Source organism: Plectropomus leopardus, chromosome 10, assembly GCF_026936395.1.
Source record: "Plectropomus leopardus strain MGB_pleo_1.0 chromosome 10, ASM2693639v1, whole genome shotgun sequence".
NCBI classification, from domain to species: domain Eukaryota; kingdom Metazoa; phylum Chordata; class Actinopteri; order Perciformes; family Serranidae; genus Plectropomus; species Plectropomus leopardus.
The window spans coordinates 8,881,084-8,895,429 of record NC_142185.1 but is presented as its reverse complement, the minus strand read 5'-3'; the positions used below and the strand labels follow the sequence as shown (position 1 = coordinate 8,895,429).

The 14,346-nt window shown below is 39.0% G+C and overlaps 1 protein-coding gene across 1 annotated transcript in view; it reads left to right on the top strand.

Annotated features, from left to right (window-relative positions):
- The window catches only part of dnah7 (dynein, axonemal, heavy chain 7), a 136,795-nt gene that overhangs the window by 90,230 nt on the left and 32,219 nt on the right, over positions 1 to 14,346 (top strand). Inside the window, exons 55-62 of the mRNA XM_088083000.1 lie at positions 3,559 to 3,651; positions 3,804 to 3,980; positions 4,183 to 4,344; positions 4,473 to 4,673; positions 4,892 to 5,053; positions 7,490 to 7,675; positions 9,477 to 9,614; positions 13,557 to 13,787. Coding sequence (XP_087939126.1) covers positions 3,559 to 3,651; positions 3,804 to 3,980; positions 4,183 to 4,344; positions 4,473 to 4,673; positions 4,892 to 5,053; positions 7,490 to 7,675; positions 9,477 to 9,614; positions 13,557 to 13,787 — 1,350 coding nt within the window. The remainder of the gene's footprint in view (positions 1 to 3,558; positions 3,652 to 3,803; positions 3,981 to 4,182; positions 4,345 to 4,472; positions 4,674 to 4,891; positions 5,054 to 7,489; positions 7,676 to 9,476; positions 9,615 to 13,556; positions 13,788 to 14,346) is intronic.

The window sequence follows — 14,346 nt, the reverse complement described above, 5'->3', positions numbered from 1 at the left end:
AGTCTACTGCTTCTAAGACCACCAGAACATTTGGATTCTGGAGGTGCTACAGGATCAAAGTCAATAGAGTGAATGTTAAAGATATTTGGGTTTTTGCCGGTGATTTGCCCACGAACAGCTTCTGTGGATTCAAAGTCCTGACACACAAAATCTTAGTCAAAACTGCTTGGCAACAGCTTGATCTTCATCTTGAATTTGTCTGTGATTAGAGAGCAAACCTCACATCAGTGCCACCATGGGTGTTGTGCACGGCTTTGATTTACTTGGCTAGGATTTCAAATAATTTAAAATGTAACACTTTTTTGCAGCTTGTGTGTTAAAGTGTGCCCAATCAGATTGAAGCCGACAATTTAAAAATACGTAGGAAACATAAGTTGAGTTTATAAATAGGTCAGATTTAAAAAAAAATGGTTTTTTTCCTTCAGCATGACTTTTCATGTTTTGTTTTTTTAAAGCAGCAGATACATCATGATAAATTGGCAATAAGCTGAGCCATTTGTTCTTACGCTAACCCTAACTTTCCTCATAAAACCTGGACGACAAACAAAATGAGATTCCTCTCCAATATCCAAGAGCGTGGTCAGTGACCTCATCAAAACAGTGTTAGGAAGGTGTGGGCTGGGAGGAGAAAGGGAACGGGGGGGTAGTGAAAAGGTTAAACCTATTTCCCAGTGGGTCTGGCACATGAACCACAGGCCAGCCTCGCCCACTCTGCAGCTCAGCAGGGTAGCTCACAACACATGCAGCCCCCCCTCCCACCCTCCACAGATAACAGCATTGTAGCTAAATACACCACAGGCCCTTCACTCGCCCTTAACACCAGGTATCGGCTTTTTGCACAATCTGTACAGTATAAATGCTTTAACTTCACACACTGTTTTCCACACTTTTCTTTTTTCAGTCTTTTTTGTTAGATTATGTCAATAACACACATTTATAATTTGATACGCTGTAACTTTCTGTTGTCTTTATTTTAACTTTTCCAAACACTTCTGCTTCCACTACTGCCTCCATTTTTACTTCTTCAAATATGAAAATATTGTTTTTTAAGCATTTATAGCTGCCAAACAGGTCCTATGTAAGTAAGTAAGTAAGTAAGTAAGTAAGTAAGTGAGTAAAGCTTTACTTATATAGCACATATAGCAACATGTAGTTACAAAGCGCTTCACAAACACAATGAATTAATTAAGAGTTTCAATAAACTATTATACGGAACACAGTTCAACGAGGGACCGACGAGACCAAAACAAACAAAACTAAAACCATCACACATGGAGTCCCTATGCCTAAAATGGTGGGTATTTAGTAGATGTTTAAAACTGTCCAAGGGCTCAGCAGATCTGACGGACTGGGGAAGATTTTTCCAGAGGGTCGGGGGGCTAAAACAGCAAATGCACGATCACCTTTTTGTGGAGTGGGAGATGAATAGGAGGCAGAGATTTAAGCATCAGAGGGGTCCAGAAGTAGAATTAGGAACAAGGAGATTGGAAATGTAAGTAGGGGGAGGTCATGCAGTGCCTTGTATGTTATCAACAGGTTCTTATAGTTTATTCTGAATTTTACTGCAAGACGATGGAGGGATGCTTGTATGCACACTACAGCATGATCATAATTTAGAGCTGTTATGGTTAAAATCTTTGCAACTGCTGTTGCAATCCTACAAAAAATCCATTATATTAGTCTTTACTCCATATTAAAAAGAGATAGTTTGAAAGCTTTAAATGAGTTTGTATTTTGTACTTAGCCATAGTCAGAGTTTTGCCTAAAGTAAATGGTGGTTAGCGCACCCCCAATTTAAAGTGAAGTACTTTCTCTTCAAAGCTTCCAGACTCCATTGAGAAAAAGAGCAATTTTACCTCATAGAACACAGGAGTTGCTGGCCTTGAACAGTGAGTTTGTTAGTGTTATTGTGTGACTTTGGTCAGATTCAACAAGGGCACACAATAAAACAAACTTACTTACCAATCGGGGCGGTGGTAAGCCAGTAACTCCCATGTTCTGCGCAAATAAAATTACAGTTTTTGTCAATGGAGCCTGATGGCTTTGAAGAGAGCAGAGGCTGATATAACAGTGTCAGTTCTCTGATGGAAATGGCTATTTGATAGCAAAGTACAAAGTACAAATATAGTGTACAGTTAAACTGGCATTGATTTTTTTTAAGTTGAGGCTTTTCTCAGGTGGCTGAAATATGTTTTGCTACTGACCCCATCTACAGGAGTGCATTGCTTAGTCTCTGTGATGGTGCACCTGCCTGTTTCTCCAAACTGGCGGCATACTGACCACCATCTACTGTAGGTAACACACTGACTGTGAAAAAGTACTTTATAACCCCCCTTCAAATAATCCAACCAGTCCCTTAAACTATTTATTAAATTTGTGATCCAAATCCTCCCTAAGAATTAAGTTACAACTTCTTATTTCCTTTTATGTGACTTAACTGAGTTGTATTAGTTTAAATGTATTATCGACAAGAGCACAGGGAAGAAAGAGAGTGGGAGGAAAGTAATTTGCTTGTCAGGTGTGGATGATACACACACGCACACACACCCTCGCTCCATCTTTGAATCATAAAGAATCTAAAAATGAAGTTTTATCTAATTAAATCTTTTCTGTTCCTGTTGTGCCAGTCACATCTATGCAATCTAGATGCGGGAACAGCTGTTTAATCAACGTGTGGTGCACACAAACATGTTCGGGCACACAAGCCTGTCTCTTTGCTGTCACACACACAAACACACACACATGCAGACACCATCTTTGATTAATAATCAACAGAATCAGCCACAACACTTCTATCCAATTAAATCTAGTTTGTTCCAGTTGTAGAATTCACATTTATTCAATCTTGATGCAAGAACAGCTGTTCAATCAAGCACACGGGCACATGCGCACACACACCCCTGTACGCACAGAGAATCCCCTGGAGATTCTAAATAGGTGTATCCGTCTCAGCGCACCTGCCAACACATATAGCTAGAAGTCTCTCGACAAACGGCCTTAGGAAAATAATTCCAGAAGTTCCTTGCTACCATTGCTCACTTCCTCTGGTACACTTGTTCCGCGAATTAATCAAACATATTGCTCTGACCCAGTACCCACTGGCTTTTCTCTTTTCCCACCTCTTTCTCCTCCACTGTTTCCTTTTCCACAGTCTTTGCTTGTTCATACATATTTATTTATCTCCCAGAATTACTCTCTTCCCCATTTGCATTACAGATTGCCCCTCTTTTTGCCTAATTACATTGCTTCATCTTGCAACAGCTCGATACAATGCAGCCTCACCCCAGAACTCCCCTCATACTCTTTAAGAAAAGTTCACGAAAAGGCATTAAGCTGCATGTTTTCTGAAACCTGATGAGGGGCATGCCTCAGCGGTTTATTCACTCTAACCAACATTAAAAGGTATCGGTTATTCTCCTGTGTGGCTCTTTTCTTCGATTGTATTGGAGGCCAGTCAAGTGTTGGCTTTGGAGTTTAGGTTTATGCAACAGAGTTACTGCACGATCTCCAATCTGAAATTAAACTTATGAATTCAGTCTGGGTTGTGTTGTGCTGCAGAGCCCTCATCAGACACCCTTCCCTGATGAGTGGCAGGAGAAGCTCACCCAGTTTCAGAGGATGCTGGTGATCCGTTGTCTCAGACCAGACAAGGTCAGTCAATGTTTTCAAAAAGATGGTAGGAAATTATTAGGTCATTAAGTTTTGTCTCAGTTTCTTCAAATGTCTCTGTTATCTTTGAAATTGTTCAAATTTTCTGGAAATATATCCGTTAACAGTAATCATTCCATTCATGCGTCCCCCAGGTTATTCCCATGGTACAAGAATTTGTTTCTGACAGTTTGGGTCGTCCCTTCATCGAAGCACCACCCTTCAACCTGAGTAAGGCCTTCGTTGATAGCCACTGCTGCGCCCCGCTCATCTTTATCCTCTCCCCCGGCTCAGACCCCATGGCTGCATTGCTCAAGTTTGGAGATGAAAAGGTATAGAGACACCTGGGGAAATTTGACAGCTTTGAAGCCTGCTGTGTGTACAAACTCAAAATGAAAAGGGGAAATTGGATCCTCTAGATTTACCCAGGCTCCCACACAGGTCTTAAAAGCACTGAAAATTATTTTGGCTCCTTCTCGGTCAGAAAGCAGCAACATAAGTGAGTGTGTGTGCGCGCCTGTTTCTATCCCTCAGGGCTTTACTGGTAACAAGCTGACTTCCCTCTCTCTGGGCCAAGGCCAGGGTCCCATTGCTATGCGTATGATTGAGACTGGCCTTAAAGAGGGCACCTGGGTGGTTCTTCAGAACTGCCACTTAGCTACCTCCTGGATGTCAACATTGGAGAGAGTCTGTGAGGTCAGAACACACACACACACACACACACATACACACACACACATTTTCTATACGCCAAATGGGAATGGTGGAAATACATGTCTTCCAATACATTTTTATTTTCACCTTTTCTTTGTCGCTGTGAGCAGGAGCTGAACCCAGACACTACCCACCCAGACTTCAGACTCTGGCTGACCAGCTACCCATCTCCCACCTTCCCTGTGGCAGTGCTTCAAAATGGTGTGAAAATGACCAATGAGGCTCCGAAGGGCCTCCGTGCTAACATTGCACGCTCCTTCTTAATGGACCCCATCTCTGACCCGGAGTTCTTTGGCAGCTGCAGCAAACCGGTCAGTATGTGCTGTGTCTGTGTATGTCCAGGTGTCTTACTGTGCATATCTATCATGCCTACATCAGTGGGCGTGCTAAGTTCCTTTGTGTCTGTTTTCATCCCCACTGTGCATTTCAGAGCGTTTGTTTAAGCTATGGAAACATGAAACTTCCACCACTATTTATCTAATTATTGATCTAAGACTGTGCATTCCATGTATGCTTTTGCACCTCTCAGGATGTGTTCAAGAAGCTACTCTATGGCCTGTGTTTCTTCCACGCCCTGACCCAGGAGAGGAGGAAGTTTGGACCTTTAGGCTGGAACATTCCATATGAGTTCAATGAGACCGACCTCCGCATCTCTGTACAGCAGCTACATATGTTCCTTGAACAGTACCAGGTAGGTATTTAAAAAAAAAAGAATCTCTTCTTATCACGGATAATTTTTATATTTCTTAAATGAGCTATTCAACTGACCAAGGTGCCAGTTTTAAGGTATAGTTACAGGGAGCAGTACAGTAAACAACACAAATAAGTGAGTTATCCAACTTATTTAACCCTTTGAAACCTGGGCAAGTTGGGTTGATTTCTTTCAAAAATATGCAAACAAGAAAGAGCAACTTAGGAAGAAATGACCCAAAAATTACCTGATTTTGGCAACAAAAAAAAATGCACAAAACAACCCAAACCAACAAATACAAAAGCTTACAAAATTCAAAATTTTCCCTAGCTTTTTTTCTTTTTTTTGTAATTTTGGAAATTTAATTTGAAATTTAATGGTTTGATGCTTTTTTCTTTATGTTTTTGAAAGAATCAACCCAATTCACTCAGGGCTCAAAAGCTTTAATACTTTTGAGAGACATCTGAATGGAGCACAAGAAAAGTGATATCGATCCAGGTTACAAAGGGTTAAGTTGTCAAACTTGAGAAGCTGTTGCAAACTGGGAGAATACTGTACTGTCACAAATTCAGCAAGGATGCCATGAACTGATATGGCTATAACTTTCACTTATGGCTGGGTGCAGTATTTGTTTACATTTTGACTTGGGCTGAGAATGTGTCACTGACTTACCGTACTTATTTGATATCAAATGAAAACAAATGCCAAAGTTATTTATACCTTTGATACTTTATATTAAGATTAATCTTCTGCTTAATTCTGCATCAAGTTTCACTCAGTAGAACTCTGGTTTAATAAATCAGCAGTTTTGAAAATCTTTAAACTGCATCTTTAAGGCAGTTTAGCATTATCGGGGAAACATCACATGTATTTATTTTACATGGAGCAAAGATAATATCTAATTATGTTAAATATTCACAGAATATGCTAAAGTCTATTTATAAGTCAGAGGATATCATTCATTATCTCCTAGGAGGAGTAGATGTTTATTGTAAGCTAGCTTGGCACAGTTGAAAATTGACAAAATGTTAACATGGAAGGAATGTGTGACAGATGGCTTCTGTGATCTTACTATTTTGATGCTGTATTCATCAGGGCATAATGAACAGAGACTTTCCCAGATTTTTTTCTGTCAGTATTTTTTGCATCTACATTGTTGTTACAATTTAGTCAAGAAATAAAAGTTGGTGACAAAATGAACACTGTGAAAAGAAACCACCACAACTTCAATAAGGAGTTGGAAGAAGTAAAATGATTTAATCCTACTTTTCCACACAATAAAGTTACTTAAAGGTCTCATATTCTGCTCATCCTTAGGTTCATACTTGAATGTAGGGATTCTACTAGAACATGTTTGCATGCATTAATTAAAAAAAATCATATTATTTTTCTTATACTGTCTGCCTGAATATACCTATAGTCACCATCTGTCTGAAACACTTCATTTTAGCGCCTGTCTCTTTAAGTACCCCTCCTGAAAAGCCCAGTCTGCTCTGATTGGTCAGTTTTTCCTGGTCTTCCACATCTGCACTCTTGGTGTCGTTGCACCAACGCTGTATCCAGAAAATGACTGTAATGGCACTGTAGCTGCACTTTTTATCTTCATGTATTGTACTTGTGACATCACAACTTCACAGAAATCCTGATAGCTAGTTTAAGGGCCCAGTTTCCGAATATGCACTGTATTTTTCTGTGAATAGAGCATTATGATACATTCACAGATTTTTATAGCATTCAAACACAGCATTGTTCTTTCTTACATGCTTAACATCCACGCCAATGAAGTGCCTATATATCTCTGGCACAGGGTGAAGCTCTGACTCTCACATGCAGATGTATATACATCATCCACTCCTACATATATAGTCAACATCTAAGCCCATAATAGAAATTCAGGCTTTTACAAGTGGGCTCCTCTTCACTCAAGTATGTGCTTTCATCAGCCATATTCAAAAATCCTCTTGACATTTTTTCCACAAACAGATAGCACTCCAACGCTCCACCATTCCCGGTTCCTCTGCTGAAGCTGAGAGAATGTGGCAGAAATAAACTATTGAGGGTATCTTTTGTGAACGGAGTGACATTTTCATCTTGTATCCAAGTGTCGCTCACTGAATTTGTAAGTGAAATCCTCCTCCAGAAAATGCCACAATGCCCCCCCCCCCCACCCCACACACACAACCCCACACCTTCATCTCCTATTTTGCCAGTGTCCGGTCCAAGTCCAGATTGTGAAGTGAATGCCAGCCGGGTTTCTTGATTCAGTAGAACACACAAACAAGAATGTACACACACATTGAAATCATGCGTTTTTTTAATGCTCGCCTCCTATTATAACATGCAAAATGAATGCATGAGAATCATTATCATTAGTTATCAATCATTAGTTTCCTGTTTAAAATGCAGGCTTTTTCTTCGTATTCTTGTATGTTGTAGGAAGTGCCGTTTGATGCTCTCCGCTACATGACTGGTGAGTGCAACTATGGAGGCCGTGTGACAGATGACTGGGACAGACGGACTCTGCGCACAATCCTCTCTATCTTCTACACTTCAAAGGTCATTGAGGACCCCAACTACAAGTTTGATCCAAGCGGACTCTACTACGCACCAGCTGAGGGGGATGTAAGAGAAGAAAAATCTTCTTAGCATCAAGTTTTGTTTTTTTTTTTTTTTTCATAAATCGCAACTTAAGCTGAGATTTGGCTGTAAGCACAAAAATAGGATTGGCAGAAATTAGTAAATCCCACGTTATTACCAGAGAAAATTATTACAGGATTTCACATAGAGTTGTTCAAAGTCATTTTAGATGAAAAGCACTTATAGACTTATGAGTAACTTATAGACTTATGAGTAACTTATGACCCGCTGAAACTTGTCACTTATTCACTCACTCGCAGTGTTCAGAAGCTGTTTTTAAATCTTTTCATCTAAGACACACCAAACCGTCAAAGAACGAGCGGCAATCAAAGTCAAGCCTCATGTTGCCTGTCTCCTAAAAAGTTGCACATTAACACCCCAAAGACTACAATAATGGTCAACCAACATGTGCGCTCTGTGCAGGTGTGAGAGGAAACACCCTTCATACCAGCAAACTGCAGTCATTTGTAATCCTCATTCAAAAAAGGAAAGTAGAAAATCATCTTTATGCTAGTTAGCCAGTTAGCACAGCATAATACAATGTTGAAAGAACAAATCATATTTGTCTTGCACTAATGAACTACATCACAAACCATCATGAAACCGTTCTGCTAAAGAGCTCATAGACCAAAGAAAACCAGTCTTACCTTATATAAAAAGTTTGTTTCGATCTCACGCCCTCTTGACTTTAACTGCTGAATCAACAAAAAAATTAAAATAGCCAAAAAGGGCTGACAAGGGCCAATTGGTGTGGGCTACACGTCATCAATTACGTTGACTAATGGACGACTGCAGGCTTGGTGAAATGGGAATTTGCGGGGTGCCTGGTGGTTCGGTGTATAGTGCGGATGTCCCATGTGCAAAGGAAAATGTCCGTGCCACAGCGGCTGTGGGTTCACTTTCAGCTCATGACCGTTTGCTTCATGTCACCCCCTCTTTCTCAGTTATGTCCTGTCTTGTACAATGAAAGCAAAAAAAAAGAAATGCAGATTTTCTTTTACTGTCAAACATTTGTTTAAAGTGGAGTTACCTCATATGTGTCATGCTACCAGTGAAGAAATACTTTATTCTGCATAAACCTATATATTCCTGCTATTTTGCACATCACTAGGGTATGTTATGTAAGAGATGTGCTTTTCATCAGTGACTATGTTTTCGTTATATTTACTCAATATATTCATTCAATAGTTTGACCTTTTTGAAATGTGGTTCATTGCAACAGAGATGTGTTATGCAGCATGTTATTTAAATATAAATATCAGAAGTCTTATTTAAATATCCTCCAGCAATGCAGCTTTCCTTTTGTTGGTACAGCACAGCTAATACAGCTCCATCAACGTGCACTCATCAGATACTATGCCTCAAAAACTCCAGAAAAGTGAAACTCACTTTAATGTGTTTGTTTTTAAACTAAGCATATTACAGGACTCAGTTGCTTAGCACTGCTGTTGAGCTACCTTTAAAAAGTCATTAAGAGATAAAATGTGTGTAACAAGGCACAGCAGGCAGCCACCATCAGTGAGGGTTGATATATTTGTTAACACAAGTGCAATCTATGGCACATTCCATTTTATTTGGCATTTTGTTCTCCAGCGCTGCACCCCCCTCCAACCACATCTTTTATTCATGAAGTCACATTTACATAGTCATTATAATAAATGTCAGCAATCTAAGGAGCCGACTTGTTTTTCAATGAGTGTTATTACTCGAGATGTTTCCTGATGTTGGGTTAAAAATTGTCCTTTCCTTCACTCCTCTCCCTCTGTTTTCTGCATCTCATTCACAGTACAACAGTTACATAGAATACACCAAGTCTCTGCCGCTCAACCCATCACCGGAGATTTTTGGTATGAATGCCAACGCAGATATCACCAAGGATCAGGCTGAGACACAACTACTGTTTGACAGCATCCTGCTTACACAGGTAATAACACACAAGTACTAAAACACACAAGCACACCCGGACACACACAAGCAAACAAATACAGAGTAATACTTTGAGAATTTCTACTTTCACTTCATGTGAGATAACAAAGCGTGTTTTCTCATAACTGATGAATTTTTTACAAGGCAGATGTGTTGTGTTAACAACAAAATTTATCACGAGAAAACCACGGTTTTATTTCTGTACATCACTGTTTTACTATACCATGACTTCGAGATTACAAAGTTTTCTCGTGATAACAGGTTAAATTCTGTCACTTCTCAAGAAAACTAGAGGGTGACTTCCTCAAGAAGACATGACAATTTATCACTCTTTTGATTTCTCAGTATCACCATTATTTAAAATTTGATCATTTTACGATGACCACAAGATAACAAAGCTTGTTTTCTTGTAATAACAGGTTAATTTACATTAATTCTTGAGAAAACAAAAGCCTGATTTCTTGAGATAATATGATAACCATGATAACCAATCATGAGAAAAGCGCTTTTGTTATTTCTACATAATGGGATAATTTTACTGTAATCATGTGATGACAAAGTTTGTTCCTTTCCTTAACAGCTTAATTTACATAGATTTTCAAGAAAAGCAAGAGGATCCCGATTTCTCGAGATAATCATGTCATGAGAAAACTGCCTTTGTTTTCTCTACAAAATGGGATCATTTTACTGTGATTTCGAGATAATGAAGCTTGTTTTCTCCTAAATTGGGTTGATTTACATTAGTTTTTGAGAAAACAAAATGCTAATATCTCAAGATAAGTTCATTTATCAGTAGAAATACACTTTTGTTTTCTCCACATCACAGGTTAGTTATACTATAATCTTGAGATAACAAAGCTTGTTTTCTCACAATAATGGGATCATTTACATCACTTCTGGAGAAAACAAAGGCTGATTACTTCATGATTGCTTCATGAAAATGCTGCTATGCCGAGGTCATGAAGTAATTAACTCATGACCTCAAGATAGCAAAAAAAATCGGAACAACAGCCGTTTTTGGCTTCCGTATATTAGAGCCCCAGCAACCTCTGGACATAAGGAATACAGCAAAGATTTCTTTATAGATACTTTAGATACTATTAGTTGTAATGATGAAGACAAAAGGACTTAATTTCATGCAGCAATTTAATCTGTGATTCATTATTATTCCTATTAATGACCTGGACGTTTTTAAATGTAAAAACTGGGCAAGAAATCAACATCAAACCAGACTGTGGCCTGGCATGGATAACAGTGAAGGGAAAAAAAAGTTAACTGATCCTCAGTGCCAGCAGCCCTGGGTTGCTTCCGAAAACCAATGTGCCCCCTCTTGGCCAACATCCCAGATACTCAGTTGGATTGTCACTTCTCAGCTGGTAGATTTTCAAATTGGAGATGAGCAAACAAACACTCTCACCCAGCAATTGCACGACATGCACATACACACGAAACTAGAACTAATACTTTAAAACAAGTGTACCTAGACACTGAAATATGGTCTCAAAAAACTGCACACAACATCAATACACTTCCCTTGAGTTTCCAGCAGCTTTTATAAGTGTCCTTGACAACATTAAATTTTTTATTGCCCTACATTAAAATGTAGTATGCAAGTATGCAACATTAATTAAAGAAAAAAATATAAATAAATATTTCAGTTGTTTGTAGAGAGACTTCGGAAAGAACAAAAAAAAATCCCTCTTATTAAGTTGCCCTCCTTTGACACTGCATGACTCACAGTAGCTTTGGCGGAGCTGTGTGATCCCACATCATTATATCTCAGCTCTGTAGAGATAGACTAGGTTAGCTTGTTGAGGATCATATCAGTCAATGTTCGCTGCAAATCAAATCTAAGGGATATGGCAACAAGACCTACTTGAAGACGACAGAAGTACGGCTTCTCCCGCACAGTGTGAAGGGATATTTATTTAGCTGTGTATCCATTTATTTATTTTAAGATACAGAGCTGTGCCTCTCACTTAGTGGAGATTTCTCACTGTGCCGAAACTTATCTAAATTCCTGTGGGTATTAAAGTTCATAATAAAGAAATGCGAATGATCTACATTTAGAACACCTCGGTGTTAAACGTGCACACATACTCTTTATGCACCCAATAATGCCTAAAGTGTCAGGGGGCCTCTATAATGTCATCTGCAAAATGTCACTCAAATTAACGCACAATGACCAGGAAGAGCTCAAAAGACCTCAAGGAGAAATTTGCAAAGGAACAGAAAAGAGAGACAAAAAAACCTACAACAATAAGGAAAACAACCACAAGGACACACAAAATGGCAATAAAGATATACAAAACAATCCCAAAAACACACAAAATTACCACAAAGAGACACAAAATTACCTCAAATGGACAAAAAAATGACTAAAAAGAGAGACAAAACAACCATAAACAAACAAAAATAACTCAAAGAGAGACAGAATTTCCTCAACAAGATAGAAAATGAACAGAAAACGTCTACAAAGAGACGTGAAAAAGCCCCAAGAGGATGCAAAATTAACTCAGTCAGACATAAAATCAATTAAGAGTCAAAAACAACAATAGTGAGACACAAAAATGAATATATAAAAAATATGAAGAGACACAAAACAACCACAAAAGATGCAAAATGACCTTAAAGAGCCACAGACTTGCCTCAAAGGTACAAAGATACGAAATGACCACAAATACACACAAGAACATGCAAAGGAAGAGTAAAGAGACATTAAAATCTGGATGAAAACAACCATAAGGAGACACAAAATGATAACAAAGATACACAAAATAAAAAAAAAGACAGAAAATAACTACAAACCGAAACAAAACAGCCAAAAAAGATGCAAAATTAAGTCAAAGAGAAACAAAATTGTCTCAAAGACTTGAATTTGATAACTAAGTACAATTGATGTACATAAAGAACAAGATCAGAGCCTGTGCATACATATTCTATATGCATCCAATACATTCTAATTCCTCTGATTTGATCTCCTTAAACAAAGTGTACACATACCGTCACAAACGCCAAAAGTATATTACAGACCTGGCTGTACAAGCAAATAGAAAATCATGTCCACGGGCATTGCCACTTCAAGTTAAAATTAGAGCTCAATGGAGTCTGACATTTATTCATATAAACTCCTTTCAACAAGATTAATAATGGCTTCAGTCATGTGTGGACTTTATTAGCATCTAATACGGTCCCATCAGTCTCAATGACCGATAAACAGGGAGATGCTTCAAATGGAATGAAACAGCTATTTGTCATTCCCCTACTGTAACCTCGATGCCATTAGCCAATGATTATCCATTACCGCTGGCGAGTGAGTGAGCATCAAATAGGTAAATGCTGCAAGTTGGACTGAGAGGAAAGCGGAAGAATCACAGATTAGAGTGAATAATTATCAGCATGAAGGATTATTAGAATTGCTGATATGATTGTGTCAAATGACTGTGGGAGAAATTGGGTGAAATATTGTGAAGCCTTCTATCTTATGAGGCTCTCTCTGTGTGTGCTTGGTGTGTGTTCACAGAGGAATGCGATGCTTAGGATCTCATCATCAGTGATGTTACCGTGGTAGCTATAGGCTGAGAAATGTCCACAAATTAGAGAAGGAAAGGTTAAATAAAAAGGGAAAACATATGATTATGATAGCCTGTGTCAGTTTGTGTCCGCCCCCAAAGCATAAACCAATCCAGCATAAAAATGATGAAACATAAGCAAGTCGGAAGTCAGAACCTCTTAACATCATCAGGGCCTTTTCAGGATATTAAAAAAATAAAAAATAGCGCCAATGCGAAAGAGTCCTTGAAAGGGAATACATAATTTGACAAGTCAAAGACAGCAAAAGATAATTTCCTCCAAAAATGATGAACTGTCAAACCTATCCGAGCCACAAGTCCTGCCTCCCCTTCTCATCCGTCCTCTGTCACTCTGTGTCTCTGATCAGTCCCGCTCTTCAGGCGGAGACGCCAAATCCTCGGATGACATGGTCTTTGATGTGGCAGCTGACGTCCTGAGCAAGCTGCCTGGAGACTTTGACTTGGAGGCAGCGATGAGGCGCTTTCCCACCAGCTACAATCAGAGCATGAACACGGTGCTGGTGCAGGAGATGGGCCGCTTCAACAACCTTCTTTGCACCATCCGGGACTCCTGCGTCAACATTCAGAAGGCCATAAAGGTACGCAAGAGGTAGAGGATGGGTTAAATGAAGAAACGTTGCTGTTACATTAAGACATTGTCCGTATGTGAGCTGTGATGTCCGAATCCCCTCAAACTGATTTGAGCAGTAAGGATGAGGAGTTACTTGGTTTTGAACTCATTCCTGGTCTCATTCTCTTTTCTTGTTTGGATACTTATAGTGTGATGCATGGCCAAATGCACTATAATTACACTAAATGTGTTTGTTTTAGAGGGCAAATGATGAATCATCATTGATTTCACATTTTGGTGCATTGAAAGCAATATTTCATCCGAGGAGGCACACCTCTGCTGAATGATTACTTGGTAAACTGCAGTAATAGATCCTCAGAAAAACATACTGTAAGCAGTCAGCACAACACTCCAAATGCACTAATCTAACACCATCATTTTCGATTACCAGGAAACACTTGGGCAGTAACTGTGAAAGTTACTGCCCAAAAAAGGGCAATTTATGGAAAGGAAGTAGCATGCAGAAGAACTGCTTCCTTCTGAAAATATATGTAAAGTATGTTACTCTATTTCATATCCTCCAAAGA